The 16,489-nt window shown below is 37.9% G+C and overlaps 2 protein-coding genes across 2 annotated transcripts in view; one reads left to right on the plus strand and one right to left on the minus strand.

Annotated features, from left to right (window-relative positions):
- The window catches only part of CFAP43 (cilia and flagella associated protein 43), a 40,963-nt gene extending 30,704 nt beyond the window's left edge, over positions 1-10,259 (plus strand). The window contains exons 23-33 of the mRNA XM_075717765.1: positions 332-451; positions 531-638; positions 2,200-2,286; positions 2,589-2,677; positions 3,074-3,281; positions 4,072-4,184; positions 4,994-5,150; positions 5,992-6,156; positions 8,145-8,225; positions 9,293-9,446; positions 10,102-10,259. Of these exons, the coding sequence (XP_075573880.1) occupies positions 332-451; positions 531-638; positions 2,200-2,286; positions 2,589-2,677; positions 3,074-3,281; positions 4,072-4,184; positions 4,994-5,150; positions 5,992-6,156; positions 8,145-8,225; positions 9,293-9,446; positions 10,102-10,259 (1,440 nt within the window). The remainder of the gene's footprint in view (positions 1-331; positions 452-530; positions 639-2,199; positions 2,287-2,588; positions 2,678-3,073; positions 3,282-4,071; positions 4,185-4,993; positions 5,151-5,991; positions 6,157-8,144; positions 8,226-9,292; positions 9,447-10,101) is intronic.
- Positions 10,260-12,552: 2,293 nt separating this feature from the next.
- SFR1 (SWI5 dependent homologous recombination repair protein 1) lies at positions 12,553-14,709 on the minus strand. Its single transcript, XM_009487170.2, has 3 exons — positions 14,534-14,709; positions 12,972-13,358; positions 12,553-12,744 (listed from the first exon to the last, which is right to left on the minus strand). The coding sequence occupies exons 1-3, from the start codon at positions 14,627-14,629 to the stop codon at positions 12,553-12,555; spliced, it is 675 nt and encodes a 224-aa protein (XP_009485445.1). The 5' UTR covers positions 14,630-14,709.
- Between the last annotated feature and the right edge of the window lie 1,780 nt (positions 14,710-16,489).

Here is a 16,489-nt window from a genome sequence, read left to right on the forward strand (position 1 = left end):
TACTTATACCAATGAATACATGCCAAAACTTGTGATACCTGACAAAAGGTAACTTTCCTTCAGAAATGTACCAGTATGCCTAAAATGTTTTTTTCAGGTTCCATTCCCAGAGTTGCTGATGCCATACACAAATAATACAATTATATTTATCCTTCCAAGTGGTATTTGGACAACACAACTTGGGAGCCTGGCAGCACTCTCCTTCCAAACAAGTACTTTTTGGCTGAAGGATGCAAGTATATTGTGCATTCTCCAGCATCTGATGTACTGCATCAGAGCTTCTTTGTTCCTCCAGATGTAATATTGCTGCTCTTGTCCTTCCTTTCCCCAGGCACTGGAAAATGAATTGAAGAAACTTGAAGCTTCCATCCAGGAAACAACACAAAATTTTGATGAGACTGTGTGCAAACTCTCTGAAAGGAAAGTGAAGATAGAGATGGTCATCTATCAGGTATCACAGAGAACACTAATTTTTTATCTCTGCCTCTGTGCAGCAGGAATGTTAACATTTTTTATTACAATCTTCACAGGAAGAACTCAAAATAGTCAATCTCGTTTATGCTTTACTGTTGAATGAAGAGTTGGACACGAGAGAAGCTGGACTTCATAATTTCCTTATGAAAAAGGAGAAAGAAAAAGTAAGTTATCATTTGGAATGCTGTTCTTGGGAACAGTGTAATATTTACAATGCAGTTTCTTGTGAAGACTGCTCTTTCCAAATCAAAATTTTGCCATAAATGATTTTCTGACAATTTACAGTGTCATTAATTCTTTTATCAACTTGTACAGGTGACATACATTATAAATACATATGTTTTTTAATAGATACTCATCTTGGTTCATCTGGAGTTCTTTGGTAAAACTCCATACATTCAGAAGGGCATGCTGTTATTTGTTTGCTATATATAACATTTTTTGGTATCCAGTATCAAGCTGGAAGCACCAATTATGATGCTTTTATGACAGAAAGATGCACAAAAGAATGTGTAATGCCATCACATTTTTCACTGAGGTGTCTAATGTAGGCCAGGGCCACACTGACTTGAGTTTGCCAGTTCAAAGCATAGAGGTGGTGTGTGAGTATCTGACCACAGAAGCAGAACATACCATGGAGTACAAAGTGTTTGTAGTCTTATTGACCAGGTTAATCTCCTGAAGAGTTTACCCATCCCTGTCAAACCATATACAAGTAAACAAAAGACTGGAGAGCACAAGTAGTAGATCTGGATTTCAATACAAGTGCTTACTGTCCACAGTAATAATTTTGACAGTTCTGATTCCTGTGTCCTGCCAATACCTGTGTGACTCAGGTGATCTAAGTGGTGGTAGTCTGCAGGCTGGTTCTGGCTCTTAGGACATATTATCCCATTTGCCCACTTTGTCTTCATGGAGCTGTTCCTGAGTCCACAGAGAATATATTAATGCCTCCCCATGTCAGATCTCCTACTCAACCTGTACAGACCTCTGTGTTTGGACTTGCAAGCAGCCATTTGTACATGAGCTACAGGGAGAGGTTCCAAAGTAGGCATCTAGCCCGTGCCACTGAATAGGCTGAACGAGTTTTAAAATTATCTGAGGCCAAGTGTATACCAGCTTACATTTTTCAAAATAAATTTTTTTTTTTTTAATTTTCTAAATGTTTCCATTGGTATATCTTTTGGTCCATGCAAACTGCCAAATACAACAAAACGGTCTCCCCAGCAGATTATAAGCATTTAACAGCCTCTATTAAACAGATGAGCTTAGTATCCTCTCACGTAGCAGAACTATGTCATGACAACAGGGAAACTGCATTCTAAAATGAAGAACCCTCCACTGAACAGCATTTGAGAATTTTCAACTGGTCTTACCTGTGATGATATGAAAGAAAAAGGAAATCTCTATGCAAGTGAAAACAAGTATCAGCATAGGTCTTTACATTGGAAGTTTAAACAGAAGACTTGTAAGCATTTGTATAAGATATTTCTTACATAGATTCCTTACTTTCTTAAGCAGTGGACTAGTTTAATTTCGTAACTTCTCATGTTTTAGCAGCATCTACAAGTAACCCCCTGAAGAAGGCATTATATTGTTAGTAAAAATAGCTCACAAGGTTTTCTCTAGAAATAAGAAAGTGTCAGCTTCATCACTGTATATGAATGGCCATGCAGTGCTTCTGCTGGCTGATTTCATTCCTGAAATCTTTTGGTTTTGTTATAGGTCAAGACTGCAAGAACAATCCAGACTACAAAAAATAAAATTGAAGCTTACACAGACACCTATGAAAATGCAATAGCTGAAGAAAAGGTGAGACTCTTGACAAACACAAGGAGATTCAGAAATTAAAAATTCAATGGTGTGTCTTGATAATGAGAAGAACATACTTCACGTTAAGAATTGGATGAGTTCTGGTCAACTTGCTGATCACTGAAATTAAGCAGTAAAGGCCAGTATGTGCATAGAAGAATTTATTAAATAGTCCAGATTCCTGTGATGCTTGGGAACACTTGGAAGAGCACCATATTCTGTATTTCTAAGATACAGGCAGGTTGATGCTTTTTTTAAAAATAACATTGTGGCAACAAGGAAGCTTTCTGTTTTCCTCCTAGAATCTGGAATGTGGTTTTACAAAGGAATTTGCTGACGTACCTGCCAATCTCCTTGATGAACTTTTCCAGCTTTACAAACATCGACCAAAGTAAGATCCCCCTGATTCCACCTGTTTAAATACTAATATTTCTTGTGAGTCAAGAATGACAATGCTATTTATTTCAATAATCTAAATTATTTTGATAATCAGTAGACTGCCTGCTTTTTATTGGATAGTCAACCATGGTTGATTTCCTATCATACTAAGGATTGCTATTTTGAGTACTTACATTTCCTTATTCACTCCACACGATCTATTTTAAATGCAATCTAAATAATCATCCGTTCTCAAAAACATATATTCTTGTTTAGTGTAATATGCAGTCTTACCTATTTGTTTTTTGCAAGAAATTGAGAGTATGAAATGTTCTTAGTTGTTTGTGAGATTCTTTTATGCAAAAGAAAATAAAAAGTAAATACTGTGTGTACTGTGTATGTGCACTAGGACCCCAGTGACAGAAATGCTCCTTTACACTGCTAATCCGTATGGGGATTGTTCAGGCTCAGTTGAAGATTACAAAGATGCATTTACCCTTCTAATGAAAGCCATGGATGAACTGGATAGTCCTGAGCACATGCCTAATGGCTTAGACCCGTCTATATGGGAACATTTTTGTCTGGCTAGACGAAATAAAATGGCGAGTGAAGAGCTGGTATGTAAAATTCTTTATTTTGCCAGTATACTTCTTGATATTTTCAGGTCTTAAACTTCTGTGGAGTTCAAGTGTAGGGTCAAGCTAGTGGTAAAATGACAATGCAGCATACATAAGCTGCGTTTGAGTTTGAAGGTTGCTTCTGGCCACATTCAGTTCAGAATAATAGAAATGTCATCAAGGGAAACCAGCTCTAGTTCTTCTTCAGAGGCAAAATTAGCATATTAATGTGGGTGGATTTGATCAGAATGATTGTGACCTTGATATGGTTTCATTAAAAAAAAAAAAAGATAATTTTCCTTTTCTCTATCCATACCAAAAAACTATTAAGGTATTTCATTTCCATAATCTGTTGGAGTTGTTCCCTCCCATTAGCATTCTATATTTGCACCAATGCATTCCCACATTTTTCTAGAACACCAAGAGCAATCCTTAACAAAGGGTGTCGCTGGAAAGTTCTAGCAAGCTGTTCAGTTTAAAAGCATGAAGGTGTAAATCTGAATTATCCAGAGACAGAGATACATGACCTTTGACCAAGAGAGAAGGAAATGTGATTTCCCTTCATGTGAATAACCTATGCGTAAATGAATAAATTATTTTCTCAGCTGAGTGTAAGGATTGTAACCTCTATGTCCCATGTGCTCAACTGGGATTCTCAAAATACCAGGCTGCATATTTATACATACTATATGTCTTCTTAACAACTTGTCTTCTCTGTTCTTGAAGAGGTTTGCCCTGACATACTGACAAAGTTGAAAAAGTTCAGAATGTCACAACATTGCTTCCTTAGGTGAAATGGAAAGCCCTAACACTGGCAGAGATGCAGGCCTTTCTCCATAGAAGGATGGATGATAATGAGAAGATTGAGTCAGAAATAGAAGACATTTTCCAAGAACTCACTTGGTAATTTTGCTTCTTTTCCTATGTTCAGCTACATTTTAATACTCCACCAGCACAGAACCAAAAGTTACATACAGAATTACACAGCTGTGTTCTCCAACACTCTTTTATCTAGGATTCATCTAAGAGAAATGAGGTGTTATTGTACCACACGTGAGCAGGCCAAACCAGTCTTAATCTACCATCTTAAGTAACAACATCAGTAAGGATGGTAGCATGGTCTTCAATGCAAACTAACTGCCCCAAAAGCTACATCATACAGCGAATCCCCCAAAGCCTTCAAGGCCATATTTGTGCTAGCTAGTTCAGTTGGATTTTGCTCATGTAGGCCTAAGATACAGTGATCACTCCTAATTGCAATATGCTGCTCAGTGATGTGACACCTGATTTCACTGAGCTGCTTGGACCTGCAATATTTCATTTTTTCATGTACATGACATAATTTTTACATTCATTGTCATTCAGGAACAAACCCCAGGATAAATTATACAAGAAAATGGGTGCTGGCTGGGAGTATCCTCCATTTCCTTTTCAGTTGTTGTTAAGATTTCTGTTCAGTAAGAACACTTTCTCTCAGAACATCTGCTAGAGTATGTTAAATTGAATCCAGCGGTTGAAAATTTCATGTATGGAAATAAGTTGCAAATTCTGGTGTCACTTTGGGAGCAAATACAAGACAGGCTGTCAAAGAGTAACCCCTACATGAACATATCACTTACTGGTAATAAATATAAACATTTTGAGAATCATGGGAGGATTTATATAATTGTGTTGAAATCACTAAACATTGTTTTTGTTTTCTGCCATTTTAGGCTGCAGGAGGAGAAAATGAAACTTCAATTGAATTTGACTGTCCAGTTTTTGCTAAAACAAGGACAGGTAGAATTGGAAAGTACTGAGATCCCAGACTACACTGATGCCATTCTCATTAATAAGAGTGTTATTGAGGAACTGAATTCCTCTATCACGGTAATTTACATTATCTGAAGGAAATTTAAGCTTTTTAAACAAATGTATTGTCCCTCAGGGGATCTGCTTTTTCTTCAGGTTGGCGTCTAGTTTCAATTCATTACTACACACCAGTAGGCTCCATTGTTATCTAGAGGCTATTAAGAATTCTGTAATGTCTCTTGTCATGATGTAAAGATTGCAATACAGACTGCTTTCTTGATGTTTGATCAATACAGTTCAGATCAATGAAATGGCAACAGTTTTTAGACACACTATCGCTTACACTCTGTAAATAGAAAATGCTAATATCCTGGGCACCAGTCCAAAAATTCCCTCAATGCAAACTTATAGTCATGTTAAGAAGCATTTGAACAGTAGCTTACATTAAGATTTAAAAAATTAATACAATTTTTTTATGTAAGGCGAAATTGATGATCATACTTAAAACAGTTTTTCATACTCATTAAACATTCTTTTTTTACGCATTCTAGCTGTACAAAAATTGCCTGTTACTGCTACTGCACAAAGCCTTCAGTAACAACTGCAGAATACCTTATACATAGCAAGTTGTATTTTGTAGATTTTAAATGCCTTCACATTGTTATAAAAGACAGAAAGATGGAGAGAGAGGTTAGTTGTAATTTTCTTCATCTCCTATGATCCAAAGCTGTGGCACAGAGCATAAAAGGGAACAAAATTCCACAAATGATAACCATCTGGAGCAAAGTCTGGAAAGAGACTGCAGTATAGCATGTTTTCCTTACTAAAATTATAACTTTGGAATCTTGCCCATCTTGTTGCAAATAATTATTCCATAATCTGTAAAGTGTGTTAATTAAGATTAATCTCTTTTTTTCAGGCTCAAGGAGAAAAAAAAATTGCTAGCATGGTGGAATGTAAAGACTTCTCTAAAGGGATATTTCAGCTGGAATGGGAACACAAGAAAATGAGAATGCAGATAGAAGATCTGAAACAGAAGGCTCGGGATATTGTAACACTACCCATTTCAAAAGATCGTCAGCTAGTGAGTTACTTTCTCTAATTTATATTTTGACTGCAGAAAATGTTGCTGCCTATACCTGTCAGATCATTTATACCTCATAAGTCTCTCACTACTACGGAGAAACCTGATGCCTAATAGGTCAACAATTCAGCTTTCAACGGAAGATTTACTCTTGAGATTGATCAGTGATGAAGTTCTTTGGGATGTTCAGGTGTAAACAAAGGCAAAATTAGCCCTAACTCTTAATGTTTCAAAATTGGCACTGAGAGTAAGGAATCAGGATTTTGCAGCCACAAAGAAAAGATCTTAAAGATCTTTAGACCGTAACTTCCTCTCAAGTGAAAGGTCTGAAGTGCCCCCATCTGGTATCTCACAGAAATATCGTAACTTTTGCTCAGTATATGAAGATTGAGCGTTCCTACAAGAGCCTCACTGAGCCCCACTCACAGCCATTTGTTGGCCCAGCAGCAGAACGACAGGAAATTGTTTGCCATGCCTGGCAGGCAAGAGGCAGCAGCTGGCCAGCAAGTCAGCACCTACATAACTTTGAACAAGCCCAACTGGCAGGCCAGAAAACATAGGTAAAGGCTGTGGGAGAGAGCCAAGGACACCAGTGGGAGAAGAGAGGAGGAAGAAGAGAGGTTGTAGGGGAATCCTGAGGGTATTGCAGTATGGGATGTAGAGGACTGCAGGGAAAGCTGATGGGTTTGTGATGATGAGGTTGGGGGCATAAAGGTTTGGAGTAAGGGACGTTGGAGGATGGGTAGGCTGGACATATTGCAGTGGGGAGAGCTATAAAGCATAGAGAAAATGAAGAATGTTGGAGAACAGGTAAGGATATTGCAATTCAATCAAAAGATTAAAAGAAAATCCAAAACACGTGTTTTGCTCAGGCTTCATTTGTTTTGCTGCTCTCCAAACTGCTTGTTCGCTTTTGAATCACAGCCAAGGGACTTCCGTAGCTAACACCAAAAACAGCTTTCCAGAGCTGATGTGACAACACACTGAATAGTTCTTGTAGCAAATTCATCACCAGTGTTGCTGTTAGCTCAAACTTCATTTAAACTGATGAGCAGAACTATTGCCCTTCAGAGAGTTAGACTTGCCCATAGCAAAGGCATATACCAGCTTAATCAGAATTTGCTCTGAGGGGCTTGACTTTACTTCACTTTTTGAGTAGAAACATGGGGTTAGTAGAAAAGACAAGGCAACAGAGATCCCAACAATAGGAACAGAAAGAAAGATGGCTTAGATAAACACATGCAGGCAAGGACCTGAGAACACCTGGAATGAGGGCTATTAGTGAAGCTGTGAGTGAAAGCAGTTTGGTGCTGTAGGCAATGAGCCTGCTGCGTCTTTCCTGTTTCTCCTCTTCTAACTAGAGCAGTCCAAAAATGTTACCTGTCACTTTGGTGGGACAGTACTGTGGAAGGATGAATCTACATCTACAGAAACCCATCTACTGTCTACATATGGGTCATACAACCCATTTTACCATTTGTCATTTGATAAAGTGATATTTTAGTAGCAGTGCACCCAAGAAAAAAATCTTTAATAAATTCTCTGAAACCTGAATTACTATGCAGATATAAGAACAATAAAAGAAGTAAGAATTACTAGGAAGCCACTTAACAGAAAATAATCACTTTTTTCTCTGGCCTAAAGACAGACTGTATAGCACTTTGGCCTCCAGCTGTGTTAGCGTAGACTACCTTATAAGCAAAAGTATAGCTTGGCTTTTTTGACAACCTCACAACAAATTTGCTTGGTTTTTGTTGCCATTAACACATAATAGATAACATTCTTTTTAACAGCTGTACAGTCTAGTACTCACACAGCATCCAAGAATATCTTTACGATGTCCATTTAGGATCACTAGTAAGCCCTTCCACTGTGCAGAATTCTAGTTTTTTGAGTTTCACATAGCATGATTATCTTTACAGAAGTGTGGAATTGTTGAGAACAAACAGGCTTAATAAGATGGTTTCTTTCTGGTTTTAATTCTTCAGTTCCTAACTGTGCTGAACTATGACAGCCGCATCGCCCACCACATTTCAGTGATGGAGCAGACTCTTGGCATCATGGATAAGGTAAAACCTAAGTGAACCACCACATTTGGGAGGCACATCCTCAGTTTAAATGCAACTCCTCTCCTTCATTAGCAAGAGGTGTTTGTAAGGAATAACTGCAACTGATGTAGGCATACTAACTCTTCAGCTAACTCAAGGACTCTTGGAGCATAGCCATAACAGCACACATGGATGAATATTTATATATGTATTTATTCATCTGGCTTTCAATAGTTTCTTCAGCTTGCACTGAGCTGTCTACAGCAGCAGTTCTCTAAAGTCTTTGTAAGCAGTCATCATACATTGATCGCTGCACAGATCAACCCGATGGAGAGAAATCTACTTGCTCTGTTACTGGAATTAAATGCTTTCCTTCCCGAATATCTGAATGCAGATCTGCTTATCACTTCTTACACAGCATTGCCTATAAAAGTCACTCTTCCATTTCTAATGAAGCATTCTTCCAGTCTTCACTGCTTAAGATTTCTCTCCAGGAGTGCCAGCCTGTTCATAATATCACCCCCTCTGCTATATCCAAAACAACACAGACACAACAATCTGATTTGCTGGCTCCCTCATCTATTTCAACATTCAAATTATGATTATCCTTGTTTTTAAGTGATTCCACTGGATTTTCTCCAGGTTGCTCTAGCTGGCATCAGCCTCCTCTTCAAACTTTAGTATTTATCTTGTCTCTTTACAGCCCATCCAACAGCTTCAGCACAACAACTCTTTCTTGAGCAGCTCCTAGCAGCCAAGAGCATGTTCTCAACTCAGTGATTCAATTGACTTCCTTTCCTCCCTTTGCCTTTCAAGTTTTATCTTTAATATATCTCTCTCCCTGACCCATACCTCTTTGTTCCTTGTCTGCTACTTATATTAGAACTGCATAAAGCATACTGGAATACAGTGTGTGTGAAAGAGACTATACAAAGTAAAGCTAGAATGTGCTACTAGTCAAATCAAAATACATGAAAGTTTATTGAGCTACAGTGCAGTGCTTAAGATTATAGGTTTCTATCAAAAGTTTGTCTGAACAGCTTTTGTATAAGCTCATATATTTGCTTTATTCATTTGAAAATGGACAGCTGCACAAGAAGAATGTGAAGAACTGTCAGAAAAGAATTAAAGAGTTGGAGAAGTGCATCAGTTTAAAAGAGCAAGCAAACTACGAGCTCAGCCTGGAGCTGAAAGAAATGCTTGTCTCCGTTTCAGAAAGGAGGCATATCTTTGAGGCAGCTGGTGAGTCACAGTAATGCACTTCAAGTCACAAGCAAAAAAACATTCAGAAAATACTGCCAAGGCTAGACGGTCCTGTTCTCCATCAGCACCAGCTGAGGGGCAAGGAGAGCCTATTTATTACTGTATGGGCACAATCAACAGTGCCCTTTCTACCACGACAATTTGACATCATTTACTTAAGACCATACCAAGAGATTGTTGCTCTTGTAACCAAAGTTAATTGACTAAATTGCTGAAACTATTTAAGTCAAAATATTACAGTCATTAATGCCTTCATTAGACAACATGCTTTCATTCTTTCTCAGAACTGTTAAACCCACTTCTTTCCACCCATTCAAAGGAACAAAGGAAGTAACATGAAGCTGACAAGGGTATTCGCTATTAGGAAAACTGTACAGATCTTTCCACTAGTAAAACAGAGATTTTCAAAACAGTGGGTACTTGCTAGAAACTGAAGGAAGTGTGCCCAGTGCCTTTCTGAAATTTTTTACTTTATTCAGTACTACAAAGTCTCTTAAGCCCAACTGCGAGCCTTTTTTAAAATGCTTGCCTATTTTATACAGAATTTGGAATAACCCCAGGACAGGTCCAATATAAATGTAGACCATGCATCTCCTACAAGTACATGCTAACCCTTCTATCTTGTTTTATGCAGACACACAGCACGTTTCTGAAACGATTACAAAGCAGCGTTACCAAGAGATTTTGAAGCAGAAACACCTACGGGGTCTTGTAAAGGAACAGGAAGAACAGTTTGAAATTCTTCAGGCAGAAGTTGAAAGGCTGAGATCAAGAACATTCCCTATTCTTTAAAAATCAGAGTCTAGGTAGATGTATAATACCATGGTCTTGTTTAAGAAAAAGAGCTTGGACATCTACCTTTTCTCCCTGAACTTTTCTTTCCACAGTTTCTTCTGTAATTTCTTTAAAAAATAACTTCAATTTGAAAGATGCATGTTTTTCTGTTTTGTACATTTTATACCTAGACTTATCCCCATATTTCAGTTCATGAGGTGCATTTCTGCTGTTTTGATTATATAAACCATATAGCTTGTTACAGAAAACAAAGGGTACAAGAAATTGTAGACTGAATGAAGAACAGGTGTATTTGTATATCCTTAGTCTGCAATATGCAATTGTAGAACATTTTGAGGTGAAGTACTGCAAGAAATCCGTGAATTTGCATGTGCTAAAATTCAGGTCTGTGGCTTTGACTTCATTTTGCTTTTTAAAATATATTTACACCTGTGATGGCAGAGGTGTATGTGGCTGAGAAGATGAAGGTATGCTTCAGCATGACCATGTGTGCTAGTTGGCCCAGTCCTGAAAGCTGCTGCTGCTGCTAATGATAGCATAATTACCCACAGCCAGCAGTAGCTGTGGCTGCTGCCACAGGCAGAATCACGGGAAAACCAGGTTTGGCAGCATCTGGCCTCCTGAAATAGTTGCTGCTATCTTCCACCCCTTCGCATTGATATGCAGTCTATTCTCATGCCAGATCTCTCCAAGACAGCTAAGAATCCTTGATAAAATTAACCACTGCTGGAGTAGGATCTACCTACTCAGGCATTTTCACCCCTTTTTGTTTCCCTCTTCCATGGTGCGTGTCGATTCTTCTTCTCCTTTCATAAATTCACATAAAATCTAAACTCATTCCATTGTGAGAGCATTAATAACTTTGATACCTTAGTTTAACACTTCACTTGTAAGGAAAACTACTTCTACTGTGATCTTGTACACCACCTCCTTTTTTTGCTTTATCATCTCTAACTGGGGTCTGTAAGGATTCTAATTACATCTCCATTCTTCTTGCAGGACTTTTTTCTTCCTGAATGAACTTCCCTAGAAGTAACAGAGTTCCAAATTTGCCCAGGATCTCAGGGAAGAGAGCCACCCCCTTCACCAGGCACCATCATCTTTTTTTATTAACCCAAAGAGGCAGAAAAAAATAGTGTCTTAATACTCAAATGTGATTAGCAAGAAGGGTGTTCCTCATTAAATCTCTGTGGACAGCAACATTCAGTACTCTTAAGAGCAAGCTGTGGGTACAGATTTAAGTCTAATGAGCCCTACAATGTTAAAAGGGTCTGCATGATCTTTGATTTCTTTCCCTTGAAAGATGTAAGTTACTCCCTTATTAAGCAAAGAGGAAGTACCACCTGTAAAGTTAAGGTACAACCAATAAGGAATGTGATCGCATATAAAACAATATTCATTGCAGGGAGAACTGTAGAGTAGCTAAGATTAAAAAAAACACCAAACCACCATTTTAAAAAGACAACATTTATTGGAGGATAAAGGAAATGGTGAAGTTTTATTCAGCTTTATGATGCTATATTTGAAACACTCCCATTAGACAAGGCCTTGTGTTTCTTATTTATTTGAAGAGAGAAAACACCTTGTCAACTCTACTACTTCATGTGAGAGTCACATATTGGTTGTGATTTTCTTGCCTTCCCTTCTATTGTCTCAGGCTGTGGCAGAAAGCTTAAGAGACCCTCCCTGAAGACAACTGCCTGGACCAGTATCTGAGAATGCATGCATTATGGCACATTTCCCTCAGTAATAATTAAAGCTATTGAGAACATCTCACTGCAGCTTCAGAATATTAACAACAGGAAAATCAGTTGTCTTTATTTAACTCACAAAATGCTGTCATTAACTGACTGGCAGCAGGAAGATATTTGTAAAATGGGGATGTATCTATGAACAAAGCCTGAACTCTTCCCCAGCTGAAGATCAACAGAAATGACAACTTGAGTTCATTATTTCAAGACAAGTAACCATGCAAAGACTAATCAAAGAATGGACCGCCTTCTACCTGTTAAAGTATGACTTGATTTAATTTTATTTTTATTAAATAACTATTCACTGATCAAGTTAGAGACAGGTTTTCCAAAACAGCATGAGTTCAATCTTTTCCGTTAAGCAATGCCTTTTACAGTGCCTACTGTATCTAAGTACATAGCTTTACAAGTATCTCCTGAGAAAACCTCCTAATCTCAAAGCAAAGTCTGCCATCTGATCAACATTTCCTATGTGATCAGAATTCGTTCAGTCTTTTCTGCTTATGCCTGTGTGTAAGTGAAAGCTTTGCACCTGTAGATTACGCATCGACAAAATCTTCTTCTGTTCTGCTGTAGTGCAATAACTGGTCTTCTAATCCAAAAGTATCTATCAGCTGAGTGAGGCTCACTTTCTTGCCATCTGCAGAAAAGGCTGACTGTAGTTCATAGAGCATCAGCTGGGTACTACTTCTCCATTTCACTATCAAAGCCTGCAGTTCAGACAGGTTGTTCTGAAATTGGGACAAAACAAAACAAGTTTTGTCATTTGCTGACATGTGGTGGCCCCACAGATCTATTTTTATAAAACACCTTAAACTGAGACAATACACAAACACCACACAAAAAAAAAAAGGTGAGTCAGTATTGTTGCTTAAATCAAAAAATGATGATTATGATTACACTATGAATTCAACTCCAAAGAATGACTTAAAAGTGCTTTTTCAGAGGTTTGCCTCACCTTAGATCGGTACATCTTAACCAGTTTGAGCCTTCGAAGTAGTTCTTCCTTCTCTTGCACTTGTTTCACCAGCCTTACTTTTTCTTCCAGGGACTGCTGCTGACTAAGATCAGCCTGTAGCACATGGGAGTTCTCTGCTGATCCACAGAGATCATTTTCCTGTGAGGAACTTCTGAAACATGTACGTCCAGTGACATTTCTTTCCAGGTTTTCAGAACCATCTTGTAATCTGGAACAATCTGTACTTGTCTTTGGCAGGCACCCTTTGTCAGCATCAGCACAGTCTTTTTCTTCAGTGTCTATTTTGAGCCGCTTTGCTACTGTAAAATTAGCATTAAATGAACGTCTTGTTTTCCTTAATCGCTCCCTCAGAGCTGCACTCAGTGGCTAAAAAGAACAGAGAACAAAAAAAACCCCAGAAGGATCAGAATAAGCAATCTTTGGATCAAATTTCAAAGAACTGTTTACCCTGGTTATTATTTACTTAGAATATGTCATATTTGTAAAGATGATTGTAAAGCTAGACTTCCTAATTCTCACTATAGCTTTCACAAACATAACAAAGGTAACTTCTGCCTTTCACAAGTGTTTGCACACACAGCTGCAAGATATGGAAAGATGTACCTCCACATTTTCTAGGAGCAAATCCTGTATTCCACTCAAGCAAACCTACTCATCTACTCTTTGTGCAGAAGACACATGGCATATTTCAACTTGTCTGATTTTATTCCACCATGTTCAATTTCCCCCTCTACTTTAATGGAGATAAGGGATGGGGTTTTTTGCTGTTCCATCCCACCACACACACACTTTCTATATTAGCACTAGGATAAAACATCTGTATTCTACTTGAGAGTATTGGAAATGATCTGTATATTTTTGACTTGTTGATGCTTTGAGATCCTTCACTGATAAGCATCTAAAGTGATGATTCATCTTCAAAAGAAGTCAACTTTTTTTAAAAAAAAAAAAAATCTGTGTCCAACATCTTCATCTGTGAAAATATACTAAAATATGGGAGAGAGGGATTAGTTAAGGAACACTTGCAAACTAGCCCTATCCTGCACAGGTCCAGATGCTGAGCGTGACAGCATCACCCTAACAAATGCTAGGATGGACACCAAAGTAGAGCTCAGCATTACGGACAATATACAAACTGAAAGCAGTGTACTTTGTTCAAGTGCAAGCAGAAGTCACAGAAAGTCATTCTGCATACACAGCAACCCAAAAAACTAGGATTTGAGATGACAGATTAAAAAAAAAAAACCAACAACCAAAAACCCAAAACCAAAAACAAACGACGACAACAAAAACTACCACAAACCCTAAACAGTATTTAAATTTATTAGTACGGCATTTTGGGTATACTGCTCCATCACTTTGTATTCACAGCAAATACCTGTGTATTCAGAGCAAAGGATACCAAGCACATTCCTCACCTGGACAACCTTGTAGCTATAGGTATAAGCTACCTCAGTGACTTCCAACTACTTGATGATTTCACAAGCATTTTTGTTACTATGAAGAATCACATTACTGGAAAAACAAGTAAGTTTTTGTACCTGTTTCCCTGAACTAGTCCCATGTGGAGCTGCTGTCCCAGAATTCTTTGGGGTATTGCACAAAGATGTCAATTTATCACACACCGATTCTTCCATCTCGAGATGGATAGCAGTTTCTGTTAAAAGACAGAATGAATTATGTATGGTGCCATTTTCACCTGATTATAATGAACCATGTGGCTGCAGAAATGAGTAAAAAGCTCTAATAAGAAATACTAAGGCTTATTTTCTAATTTTTAAGTTCAAAAAGACATCTGCATAAGTTACACAACTGTTTCATGTGCTAAGTAGCATCTTGCTTTGTGAATGGCTTTTCTTCAAGAGGATGAATGACCCTACTAACTGGTATAAAGTATCTTAGTATGAATTTTATATATTATATTTCCCCTCTCTCATAAAGCTCTATGGAAATTTTTCTTAGAAAGATGAAAAACACTACAAAAAGTCTTACAGATATTCTCCATTATAACTTTTTTCTATCAGATACCGTCTTTCAAGTGTTAAAAAGGAGCAAGACAACTTAGGAAGCACTTGAACCCATTATGTTACGCCTATAAATCCAAGGTCAGATCCTGCAACATCAAATTCATCAAAAAAGCTCTCCCCAAACAAACCATATTTTCTTAACCTGAATGACCTTTACTGCTTGTCTAACTCAAAGGAATAATCCTTACTAAGCCAGGTTGTGAAGAACCAGTCTTTTCATTTAACTGCATCCCAAGCAGTGATAAAAGGATTGTTGGGAGGCACAAGATTTTTATTGTCCACATGTATAAACAATTATCTTTTCTATAAAACAAAATAATTGGGTACCCAGGTCTGCAAAAATAATCCACTGTCTCATCTGATCCTTCTGGGGATGCTGCTTAAAAATGTAATTACTCACACAAGTAGAATTTTAGATTAAAAGCAAGCATCCCCAGTTTGCTCAGAAAAGTACCTTAATTAAAATGGTAAGTCATACCTCTCAGCAGGTACCAACTTCAAATTGATTTGGCAATGTTTAACTTAGTTTAGCTCTTATGAACTACCTGCTAATCACCAAAATGCAGCTGGAAAATCATCAGCTACACCTGTTTACCTGCAAATTGCAATTAGGAGTTTCAAAACAGAAGCTTCTTAAAATCCTGCAAACAAGTCACTAGGCAACACAAGACTGGCATAAGGGGCTTCCACTTCAGAGATGAAACGTACCAAAGCTTCAGCATGCCAAAGCCTTACTAACCCAGCAACCCTGGTCTTCCTGGCTCTATACCAAAGGATGCAGGTCCTCATTTATCTTGCAAGTCAGCACTCCCCCCAGTTGTTGAACATACAGTATTCTATTAAAAAACCCCAGATTTTAGTAAAAAAAGTCTAGTTAATTGGGTATTGTAGTAATCTGTCAATTAAACAGGAAACCCACAGCACCCATTAAGCATAATGCAAGTTATCACTATTATTTCTTCATGTAAGCAAGAGCCTAGAAAAAGCTACATCATGCCTACATATACAGTATGTCACAAATATGTAATAAATCTTACTAAGCAGCAAAATAAATTCAAGCCTAAGAGCTAGCTTCAACAGACTTGTTCAACTCTTTCAAAATAAATCCTGTGACTCTCTGCCTTTACATTCTAATGCAGATTGTCTTCAGATGAGCATGACTACAATGAATACTTTTTCCAATGGTTCACTAATGCTAAAGTAACCTTTAGATCCGTTTGACAGCACATTCACATAGATCTCCTGCACCCTTAAATCCTTCCCCAAGATCTCAGTCTAGGAATCCTTTACATTTTCAAGCACTGATGCTACTTATCACACAGAAAAATAATTCTGTCCGGCAAGTAAGGAAAACTTGGGCTAGGAGGGGAAGAGACAATTTTGCCCTTCACTACTTACTTGACTTTGCACTTCGGATACGTCCCTGATGCTACCTACCTCAGTTCTCCCCCGCTCCTTTTACGTTCTCCT

The sequence above is a fragment of the Pelecanus crispus genome, chromosome 10, assembly GCF_030463565.1.
Source record: "Pelecanus crispus isolate bPelCri1 chromosome 10, bPelCri1.pri, whole genome shotgun sequence".
NCBI classification, from domain to species: domain Eukaryota; kingdom Metazoa; phylum Chordata; class Aves; order Pelecaniformes; family Pelecanidae; genus Pelecanus; species Pelecanus crispus.

Coding starts and splice junctions, on each gene's coding strand:
- SFR1 (XM_009487170.2), bottom strand. CDS start 14,629: ATGGAAGAATCGGTGTGTGATAAATTGACATCTTTGTGCAATACCCCA. Junction 13,359..14,533: donor GGACTAGTTCAGGGAAACAG/GTACAAAAACTT, acceptor TGTTCTTTTTAG/CCACTGAGTGCAGCTCTGAG. Junction 12,745..12,971: donor TTAAGATGTACCGATCTAAG/GTGAGGCAAACC, acceptor TCCCAATTTCAG/AACAACCTGTCTGAACTGCA.